Source organism: Mytilus galloprovincialis, chromosome 4, assembly GCF_965363235.1.
Source record: "Mytilus galloprovincialis chromosome 4, xbMytGall1.hap1.1, whole genome shotgun sequence".
Taxonomy (NCBI): Eukaryota; Metazoa; Mollusca; class Bivalvia; order Mytilida; family Mytilidae; genus Mytilus; species Mytilus galloprovincialis.
The window spans coordinates 28,240,050-28,251,776 of record NC_134841.1 but is presented as its reverse complement, the minus strand read 5'-3'; the positions used below and the strand labels follow the sequence as shown (position 1 = coordinate 28,251,776).

Below are 11,727 nucleotides of genomic sequence, written 5' to 3'. Positions count from 1 at the left end.
AAGCTTGTTTTTTTACCCTTAATTCATAAACTGTTGGTACCTTAACCCCATAAATCAATTTCAATCTTCCTTGTGTGGTATTGAACCTTTTTGTAAAATTTCATAGAGATCCACTTAAACTAAAGTTATTGTCCGGAAACCAAACGTGTCATCGGACGACGACGACATCATAGCATTAGGCTACTAACTTAAATTGAGATATAATATAAGCACCTTGCTTTAAGGTAGTCGCAAATTTAAAGCTATGCGCGATAAAATAATTACAATTATTGTTAAAAGAAAGGTGTAGTTAATTTTCTTGCAAATTAATGCATACAAAAAAAAATCGAATAACAGGATTTGTTTTAAATATGACCACTGAACCATACTAGCTTAGAACCAGAATCCCTGGTACAGTAAGCCACCACTCTGCAGCAACTGACATAAATGATACTCCGCAAGCACACCTAATGGATGGCGTTTATATATTTATTTTTGTTTCAGAGAGACACTGCTACAATTGCCATGCCTCACGAGTCATTTTACAAGCGCAGATGTGTCAGGACGCGAGAAATAATGAATTTAAGATATGATTAATTTGTCAATTCGGAACGACTCGTGACTACAACATTTACAATACAGACGAAACACTCGTGCATTTTCTACAAATTAAATATTCTTTTATGTTTTGTAATAGTTCAAAAATTCGATGACAACTTTTTAGCAGTCTGACTAAAGCCAGCTCCCACTATTTACGTAATTGAAAAAGTTAGGGGCGGTTTTAGTCCGACTGATTTCTCGGAATGATATATCTAAACTGAATTGTATACTAGTATACATCATTCCATATACGTTTTTTTGTTGTTGTTATCTCCGAGGGAATATAGCATTTGCAAGTCTCGCAAACAGTATTTTACTGTTTAAAAGCTGATTACTAACATAGCGAATTTTGTTTACAGATTTATTGTTTTATAATGCTCTCTGTTTCCTTTTCAAGCTGTCTTATCACTCTGTGGTTCATGAAAAGTAAGTTTCCTTGGGGCAAAAACTTGTCCAAAATCACTGATATTCTTTCTGGTTTTGTACAGGCTTCAGTGGGTGAAGTCAATAAACCGACATGTTGTTGTAAAAATCGGATTAATGTCTTTAGCACCGTCTCCGCCAACATTCGGTTTTCTGTCTTTTCACAAATCAATGTAAAACATGTATATCCTGCCCCTAACCAAACGGCAATTTTCTCTGTATTGAATGGAGAGTCTTTTTCTAATCGTGTATATCCTAATTCAAACTCGGGTAACGTATCTTCACTGTGAATTCTTTGTACATCATCTTCCACTGATCGTCCAAGTATTGCTCTTCTGAACTGATATTCTGAATGCACCTGAAAATTTTGAAAGTTTTCAAAGTCCTACTAGTACGGTTATATTAATTTGCCTATAATAGAGATCACAAGAAATAAAAACATAATTTGATCAGAGATTTAAGTGCCTCCAGGAATTTGATGAATACATTGTGACATGAAATGTGTTTCGAAAATGCATAAAGTTAAGAAGTCAACCCTTCGGAGAAAAAAGATACTGACGACATCCGACGAGTTAATTAATTGGCCGTTATGGAATATTTGTTTCACAGATGACGATGGATATGTTCTTATTGTCATGACCGCATTCTTAGCATCATCTTTTCCTCAAATGTGACATCAGCGAACGAGACTCAAAACCGAATTGTTACGTGCATGAGCCACACGGTTGGTGGCATCACGAAATGTTATGGTTGTCTTGAGTTCGTGTTGACAGTCTTGCAGTTTCGGTCTTTCATTTTCTATGTTGTGTTTAGTACACTGATTTTTTTTCTTTTTTTCGTCATTTGTTTTTTTTATTTTTTATTTTGTTTGTTTATTTGTTTGATTTTTTGTTTCATTGGAATGCCGATCGAGAATCAGTTTGTCTTCAACTATCCCTTTTAAATCTTCCGCCTTTCATGATTTCAATTACGGCAACGTTGTACAATTTGCCAAGTGTAGCTAGGGTTCAATTTTGCGGCATAATCAAAATGAACAAAAAAGTTTTAAACAAATGTAAATTAGTGAACATAAACAAAAATAAATCGTCTCTTGATAAATCGATACGAATCATCATTTGTTTTATGTCACTGTTAAAAGGGGGCGTGGCTGAATCCTATTTGATCTTACCTGTGCAGCACACTCTACTAAACACCGTTTCCTTTCTCCAATGACACCATTGTCTGAAACATGTCTTAACTGACTATCTTGGGCATATATTTGATGATAAAGAAGTTTCGTAGAACCTGGAATAAGAGTGTGGATAAGAAATGCATGGACCATTTCATGACCGGAAAAACAACAAAGTTCAGTAAAATTGAAAACCTTGATCGGACTGATTTACGGAAAGTTAATTGTCCTAACGTTTAATTTGTGTAACTACAAGGATTTGTATTATATAGTCTTATTAAGTTACTATTAGACAGTAACTATACAAATCTTTTGTAAATATGAGACCATTTTTGTCGACATTACAAGACATGTATGAACATTCAATTAAGAAAGATAAAAATGTGTTAGAGTTAGTTGAGAAGGAGTTTGGAACAATACAATTGAGAATGGCAAAAGGGAATGTGTCAAAGACTCTCTTAGAGACAACCGTGATGGATATTAGCATTTGTAAAAACCTGTTATTTATTTTATACCTAAACTAAACCCATTTCTGTAAAGATTTTAATCACAGCCGATACTTCAAGATGGAAATTCTAAAGCTCCTGATTTCTCTTGCGTATTAATTTGTTCCAATACGATTCAAAGGCGTGCGACCAGGGAATAGGGCCTGACAATGCGTTTCCCTTATTTTTTTTACTAACGTCTAGAGTATCAGACTCTAGATGTGTGTGTTTTTCTGTGAATTTTTATGCACTTTCCAAAGAGACACAAAAAAAGGAATCTAGGCCGATGCACATCAGACTGAGTGGTTAATGTCACACAGAGGAGGATTTAGGGGGGGCAGGGGGCCCGGGCCTCCCCTTTTTGGGAAAAAAATTGGTTGCTTATATATATGGAATCACTGAAGCGTGACTGGAGCGGGCCCCCTCTTAGGTCAGTCAGTGGGCCCCCACTTATGAAAATTTCTGGATCCGCCACTGTCACAGGCACTACACGAGGGTTTGGAAGGGGTTAAATGATTAAAGAATAATGCCCTTAAAAAATGAAGATTAGAGAATAACGGTAAAAAAAAAATAAAGATTAGAGAAATGCGTGGTCTAATTTTTTGAAGATTAGAGAAAAAAGGGGTTAATTTTTTGAAGATAAGAGAAAAAAGGGGTGAAAATTAAATGTTTACAGAATAACCCCCCCCCCCCTATACGTTGTCAATAGTCAATAAAATATGGGCAATGGGAAGAAAATATTGTCCATATACATATATTTTTATACAACTCGTCTATACATCAACCCAACAATGTTAGATCTGTAAACTTGATTTCGCAATTTTTTTGTTCTTCCCTCGTCGGGATTCGAACCCATGCTACTGAGATATCGTGACACCAAATCGCCTGCACTGTATCCGGTGCGCTAGACCTATATTTTTATACATGGACACTGCGCCTGTTGTTATAGTACGCGAATTGAAAATAATAATGATATCAAAAGGAATTGGATATCATGGAAACAAATTGGAACACGAAATATTTCAAGCGTTGGAATTACTTTTTATTGCATTAGATACAAAAACTTATATTAAGACCATTGTCTAGAAAATTGAACCTTTTATTTCAAATTCAGTAGATTTTTTTTAACATTTTCCCAGCAAGTGTGAGAAATGGTGTGGATTTTTTTAAAAGAAAAAAATAATGTATTCCAGAATTAAGATTGAGAGTAATATTTGTTTCTATCAGGTAAATCGATTGAAAGATTGATTAGTGTTTAAAGACGGTGAGATGTTGTGTATCGCAGCAAGAGCCTCCTAGTATTGAATCAATAGGATTAAGGCAAAGAAGGGGTAAGTAAGATCAGTTGCATTTCCCAGTGGTCAAACATGTTGGAAAGCTTCATAATACATGGACAAAACTAAACTGCTAATCCTAAGAATTGGACTGCTCCATAATATCATATAGAAAATGAAGTGCCATTATATTCTCGATAAATGAGTGGCATAGTTTGAAGAAAGATACAAATGTTTCGATCATTTTTCTGAATTGAAATATTGAACAGGTAATTTGAGCATTGCACTAGATAGACTAAGTGCTATCCTGAATCATGATGTTGTTGTATGAAATGATCTACTGAGTAATTTGTTTTATGACCTTTAATAGCTTAATATATATTAGTCTATTGTTGATGACTATATTTTGAACTTTTGTATTTTTTTTTATTTAGGATAGTTGTTTCATTGGTACCAAGATCTCCGTCTATTCTAACAACAATATCATGAATATGTCCCCAAGATTCTATCTAACTTACATAGCCAGCCTACATTGGCTTATAAAATATTATTATAAGTCCATTTTTTATACTGTCGAATATGAATTTCAGAAAGCGAGACATAGGGTTACAATCCAGCAGTGTAATGTATTTCAGCTTATACTATGTATATGGATACCTTATGTGACGATTTTATTCATATACATTCGTCCTGGTGTAGTACACGTCTATCTGTTAGGTTTTATGTCATATAGACCCCATTTTCATGCTTCATTGGTCAATGTTAACTTTTCACAATTGTTTGCACAGGCACTCGTCTCAGATCCCCCTTCCCCCCCATATAAACCTTTATATATATAGGATTTTTATTTCTGAGACGAGTGCCTGTGATTGTTTGTCAATTAATCATACTATACAAAAATTAAAAGGTGAACTAAATTTAGTGTATGGAATGATTGTAAAATGTACATATCCGTCTGACAGGATTCATATGACCTTTACATCCACTTCATGGTCCATATTGTTTTTTTATGGTTTTGTTAGTTACTTATGAAATATTAGTACATGTTTTAGGGGACAGTATAGGCCTCTATATTTGGCAAATATGGAATGATTGTTATGTTTATGTATCTGAGTGGTATGATTCATCTGACCTTTGGTTTTACTTCTTTTTGATGGTTAATTGAATTGGTTAATGTTAAACAAAAAGTGGTTTGGTCTTTTCCTCATGTACTACATGTATAACCAACAGGAGCACTACGTTAGGTGTTTAGAATGATTGTAAGGTGTACATTCAAGTGTACAATGTATGTCTGCCATTGTTCAACTGACCTTGAAATAATTTTTATGGTTCATCAGGTTCTATAAGCAACAGGTTGTCATTTTTCTGATGGAAAGAAGGACGGACAGCAGATTCAGTGGTCAACCAAAACACAAGATGATTAAAATACAGATCAGCAAAAGTATTTTATCAGATATGTACCAAAGGAATGTCTAGGTGAACTCTTGAAATTGACAAGAAAAAAAACTTTTCTTTAATGTTATTGTTTAGGAATTAAAATCATTGTTTTCATTTAAATTCATTTTTAGCTCACCTGGCCCAAAGGGCCAAGTGAGCTTTTCTCAGCACTTGGCGTCCGTCGTCCGTCGTCCGTCGTCTGTCGTCCGTCGTCTGGCGTCGTTAACTTTTACAAAATCTTCTCCTCTGAAACTACTTGGCCAAATTTAACCAAACTTGGCCACAATCATCATTGGGGTATCTAGTTTAAAAAATGTGTCTGGTGACCCGGTCAACCAACCAAGATGGCCGCCATGGCTAAAAATAGAACATAGGGGTAAAATGCAGTTTTTGGCTTATAACTCAAAAACCAAAGCATTTAGAGCAAATCTGACATGGGGTAAAATTGTTCATCAGGTCAAGATCTATCTGCCCTGAAATTTTCAGATAAATCGGACGACCCGTTGTTGGGTTGCTGCCCCTGAATTGGTAATTTTAAGGAAATTTTACTGTTTTTGGTTATTATCTTGAATATTATTATAGATAGAGATAAACTGTAAACAGCAATAATGTTCAGCAAAGTAAGATTTACAAATAAGTCAACCTGACCCAAATGGTCAGTTGACCCCTTTAGGAGTTATTGCCCTTTATAGTCAATTTTTAACCATTTTTCGTAAATCTTAGTTATCTTTTAGAAAAATCTTCTCCTCTGAAACTACTGGGCCAAATTAAACCAAACTTGGCCACAATCATCATTGGGGTATCTAGTTTAAAAAATGTGTCCGGTGACCCGGCCAACTAACCAAGATGGCCACCACGGCTAAAAATAGAACATAGGGGTAAAATGCAGTTTTTGGCTTATAACTCAAAAACTAAAGCATTTAGAGGAAATCTGACATGGGGTAAAAATGTTTATCAGGTCAAGATCTATCTGCCCTGAAATTTTCAGATGAATCGGTCAATCCGTTATTGGGTTGCTGTCCCTGAATTGGTAATTTTGAGGAAATTTTGCTGTTTTTGGTTATTATCTTGAATATTATTATAGATAGAGATAAACTGTAAAGAGCAATAATGTTCATCAAAGTAAGATTTACAAATAAGTCAACATGACCGAAATGGTCAGTTGACCCCTTTAGGAGTTATTGCCCTTTATAGTAAATTTTTAACCATTTTTCGTAAATCTTAGTTATCTTTTACAAAAATCTTCTCCTCTGAAACTACTGGGCCAAATTAATTCAAACTTGGCCACAATCATCTTTGAGGTACCTTGTTTGAAAAATGTGTCCGATGACCTGGCCATCCAACCAAGATGGCCACCACGGCTAAAAATAGAACAGGGGTAAAGTGTAGTTTTTTGCTTATAACTCGGAAACCAAATCATTTAGAGGAAATCTGACAAGGAGTTAAATTGTTAATCAAGTCAATATATATCTGCCCTGAAATATTCAAATGAATTGGACAACCGGTTGTTGGGTTGCTGCCCTCCAATTGGTAATTTTTAAAGAAATTTTGCTGTTTTTGGTTATTATCTTGAATACTATTATAGATAGCGATAAACTGTAAACAGCGATAATGTTCATCAAAGTAAGATCTACAAATAAGTCAACATGACCTAAATGGTCAATTGACCCCTTAAGGAGTTATTGCCCTTTATAGTCAATTTTTAACAATTTTCATTAATTTGGTAAATTTATGTAAATTTTTACCAAATATTTTTCTCTGTAACTAATGGGCAAAGTTCATTATAGATTTAATTGTAAGAAGCAAGAAAGTTCAGTAAAGTAAGAACTTCAAACACATCACCATCACCAAAATACAATTTTGTCATGAATCCATTTGTGTCCTTTGTTTAATATGCACATAGACCAAGGTGAGCGACACAGGCTCTTTAGAGCCTCTAGTTTAATTTCATCGCAAAAGAATGTTTGCCAAAAAGTAGACCCTCCCTTTTTGCTCCTAGAACCAAAACAAAACTCATATATCATTTGTAACTACTCATTAGACAATTAATATTTGTAGGGTATGATGAGGGAGAAGAACAAAATCTTAATTCTGCCCAATGGTAGTAGTTAGGTCAAAAGTAGGTCAACCATTATAAATTACAAGACATAATACATTTATCTAACTACCCAAATAATATATCAAATGATAATTTATCATCTGCAAGGAAGAGGGCTCAACAAAGAAAACTGACATGTATTTTGTTCATAAACTTGTGTCCCAATGTTCTGTGTTAGTGAATAGCTCAATACTTTTCAACTGGCTTTGAAACATATCTGGCATGTGTTCCAAATAAGTAAAGAATACTTAATAAATTAAAACAAATCTTGAATAAAAAAATATATAATTTATCATTCAATTATGTGATATGTGCACGCACTGCATCTCTCTTTACTGTTGGAATTTTACAAATTTGACATAAAACTGTGTTTGGAGACTTTGTCAGACAACTCCTACAAATGTAATGACAACAGGAAAGTTTATAATTGATTTGGCTGTCCACAGTTTTACAAAGGCTACAACAAACAGGTGCTTGTTTTGTTTTAACAGGTTTTGTAAATGATGGTAATGTACCTAGTGTTGTCAATAAGGCACTATCAAGACTACTCTGAAGATCAGATGCATGGGTTTTTGAACCCTTTCGAGTTTCACTAGATGTCAGATCAATTATTTCATCACAATCCGTAGGTGTCTCTGAATCATTTGCTGTCAAATCTATTATCTTTTCCCTTTTTGATTTCTTATTATTATCAAGTGAAACCTTATCAAATGGATCACTATCGTTTGTCAAGTCAAGAACAGAATCAAACACATTTTTTCTTTTGCCAACGTATTTATGTTGATATTCATTTTGTTTTGTATCAGTTTTGCAAGTTGATTGTTGTATATTTCCAGTACCCACAAGTCTGCTTGTAGACGGTCCTTCCTTCGCCTCTCTTCCTAATGTCCTTGGTATATTATGCAGTTTATTTGAATTCTGAAGAACAAACTGATCTATCCTCCCCTTCAGTGGAAGATTGGGAGTTGCCTTTTTCTGACTGTCAAACAACATGCCAGTGAAGGGATCACTTGGCATTCTACCCCATGAGGCTTCTGCTGAAACATGTTTTTCCAGTGTTGACTGATCAACATTTTTACCACATGGTAATACCATTGGCATTGTCATAATTTCCTGAGTGATACTGTCTATAAAATCCTCTGGAATATCTACATTATTACATGAAAAAATATCACAGTTTAATTGTTGCACATTATCAGATTTTTCATTTTGAATCTTATCTAAAACGTCACTACTTCTTAATCTTAGTGAAAACAATTGTTTAAGTTTATTGCTGACACAATCTGAACATGATTTTGAAGGTCTCCCTAAAACTTCTAACTTCTTGATACACACTGCACTTCCACTAATGGTTCTTGTAATTCTGACAGTAAGATGGCTGACAAAATTTAAAGCACTAGATCTACCATGTTTCAGTTCACCGTGGTAATGGTATTGATCCATTGGCGGAACTGAACTATTAGATTCGTCACATCTAAACTGACCATTAGTGAAACAAATAACTCCAGGTTTATCAACAATCATTTTACCAATAGGAACAAAGAAAGAACTTTTGCTAGACACTACAGGTATTTTGTTTTGAAGCAAGTGTGATGTGTCTACTTTATTTGAACATGTATAAATTTCAAATCCATTTGATTTTTGTGCCCCTACTACTGGATTAATAATAACACGGAAAACTTCAATATTACATGGGAATTGTAAAGTAACATTAACAGGAGGTCTGACGAAATTCTCTCCAATAAATCCTGCCATTTTGTTGTGATACTGAACAGATACCAGATTTTCAACAGGGTTGCTATCGGTGCACACTTTGTCACAACTGATGCTGGACATTCCTCTACCATCACAGAAATCAAAAATTAAAACCCTGAAAAATAGATAGATATCATTCAGGACTAATTTTAAGTATAAATAAGAAGATGAGGTGTGAGTGCCATAAGACAACTCTCTGTCCAAGTCACAATGTATAAAAAGATTATATACTTAAAGTTTTTATCAATGAGTTTCAGCCTGACATAGATGTACTGTAGCATTCTTTTACTATAATTGATTAGAACACTTTATGTTCAACTGTTTTTTTTATTTTTATTAACTTAAGTATTGTTTCATTACAATGTGTTATGACAGTCTTATAAAATGAGGCTTATAACACCACTTATTATGACAATGTGCCTGGTCATTGATATGTCATTTATTGATTATGTTTACTGGTACTTCAGATTGCTACAGGTTTATATGATATTTACTCATTTTTCTAATCATAAGGCTCATTTAAGCATGCAAAAAAAGTTACAAATACATAAATGTACAGACAAAAAAATATTATTTTTTTATTATCAATACATGTACATCTAACAAACAATAATTGTTCAATAATATATGAGGGAGAGTTGGTCCATACCGTATACAAAGAAGGATAACTCCAGGTCCACAACTATTATTTAAAACATATTTTTGTCAAAATAAAATATTTGTACTCATATCTTTTGAACTTCTTGTTTCAAATCAAAAATAGATAACAGAATTCAGATATAAATTGCATGTCATCATTAGACATTTTTATTCAGATAAAAAGACCATCTTTATACAATTTTAAAAGTAATCAAAATTGTTATTTAACAATATGGTTTTCTGATATATTTGGATTCTGAGTCATGACAGAGTTTCTTATGTTACTAATGTAACTACATGTACAATGTAAGTAACAAATCTGGAGTTGAATAAATGTGGCTGTATTTACACCTCATCTCACCTATCAAGTAGGGGAAGCTTTTAAAAGGCTTGGCATCCACTAGATATATAAAAGTTAAATGAATATTGTGCTTCAGAAAGATATTTTTTTGTTTGATTTTGATGGGCATTTTTCACTTTACCTGCAGAAGATAAAAATTGAAACTAAGTTGGGTCTTAGACTACTATAGCTCAGGTTGGGTTAATTAAATCTTTGAGATGCTCATCTCAGTTAAAGACATGTCTTATATTGTATTGATCATAGGCGGATCCAGGGGGGCCTGGAGGGGCTGTCCCCCCCTTTTTCGTGGGAAAAATTTGGTTGATTATATAGGGATCACTGAAGCATGACATGATTGACATGGACAATAGATGTATACACACCAATATGTGAGTTAAAGTTGTAACTGAGTGGAAAGTATCAAATGTAATACAGGTTTTTGTTTATTTTTGGATACAGCAAGAATGAAATAAAAGTGTCCATCAAAAATAAAAAGATTTTATCTTTCTGAAACATCTGAAGCGTTTAAATATTTACATGTCAGTGGATGCCAGGCCTTTATTCTTTTCAAACTGCACCATTTACTTTGTGCAGTAGTTTTTTAGTTGTAAACACAGCCATTTTTGTCATGTGTTATGATAAACGGTTAGTCCTATAACATATGACCTCGGGGGCATTATTTACTATTTCTATTTACTGTTCTGATATTTTTTTTTACTATCAATGTGCCACCCGCAAAAAAAATAAAAAATGAAAATATCAGTATAAAAACGTAAAAAGTTGAATAAGAATGCGAAGTCATATGTTATAGGACTAGATAAACGGTTAGATGGGAATGAAGTGAAAAGCTTTTAAAAGGACACAAGCTCATATTCAATTAATAAAAGCAATAATGTAATGACACACATAATTTATAAGTCGTATTTTGTCTAAATAACTACATTATCTTTCAAAATCTGCCCAAAATATCTTCTTCCAAATCATAAATTCAGGGTACCCTTTACGATTAGGGGACTGAAACGATTAAAACTGCACTGTTCTGTTCAGTACAGGTATTTTCCTCCGTTATACATCGGAGCACTCCCACTTGGGAAATAGGTTTAATACCTTTAATATTTACACGGATATTCATACAGTGCGGAAGGGGTTGCTTAAGTTAATAAAACTTTATATACAGGTAAGACTGTGAATGGTCTCGAGGAAACGATGATAGTCCGTCGGAAGGGGACGATAAATGGCTGACCCGTGTTAAGAGAGAGCCATGATCTCTTGCACGTTAAAGACACCCTTGTAGATTTCGAAAAAGATCAGGCTAATGCCGCTACAAGGCAGCACTCGCACCCGCAAAGTGGAAAGGGATTAATATAAGTTGCAAAACTTGTTTCCCAATCCACTATAAATAAATATGTTTAAACTAAGACTGTAAATTTTAAAAACAAGTATTTAAAATTATGTCACGGCATTTACATCATTTATAGATCTGCCTATATAGATCTACTAGGTTAAGATTCATGATTTGAATACCATTC

General features: G+C 33.9%; 2 protein-coding genes across 2 annotated transcripts; both read right to left on the bottom strand.

The window, feature by feature from the left end:
- Positions 1-926: 926 nt before the first annotated feature.
- On the bottom strand, positions 927-2,359 carry LOC143071777 (AP-5 complex subunit sigma-1-like). Its single transcript, XM_076246350.1, has 2 exons — positions 2,171-2,359; positions 927-1,360 (listed from the first exon to the last, which is right to left on the bottom strand). Exons 1-2 carry the CDS (start codon positions 2,321-2,323, stop codon positions 941-943), a joined length of 573 nt encoding a protein of 190 aa, XP_076102465.1. The 5' UTR covers positions 2,324-2,359; the 3' UTR covers positions 927-940.
- A 5,373-nt stretch (positions 2,360-7,732) lies between these two features.
- LOC143071775 (RING finger protein 37-like) lies at positions 7,733-11,245 on the bottom strand. The gene is made up of 2 exons (XM_076246347.1): positions 11,140-11,245; positions 7,733-9,334 (listed from the first exon to the last, which is right to left on the bottom strand). Coding segments are annotated over exons 1-2 (1,572 nt in total). The 5' UTR covers positions 11,142-11,245; the 3' UTR covers positions 7,733-7,764.
- Between the last annotated feature and the right edge of the window lie 482 nt (positions 11,246-11,727).

Bases quoted from the DNA above. Each gene is read 5' to 3' on its own strand.
- LOC143071777 (XM_076246350.1), bottom strand. From the start codon at position 2,323: ATGGTCCATGCATTTCTTATCCACACTCTTATTCCAGGTTCTACGAAA. The intron at 1,361-2,170 runs GTAAGATCAAAT...CAAAATTTTCAG, and splicing joins TAGTAGAGTGTGCTGCACAG to GTGCATTCAGAATATCAGTT.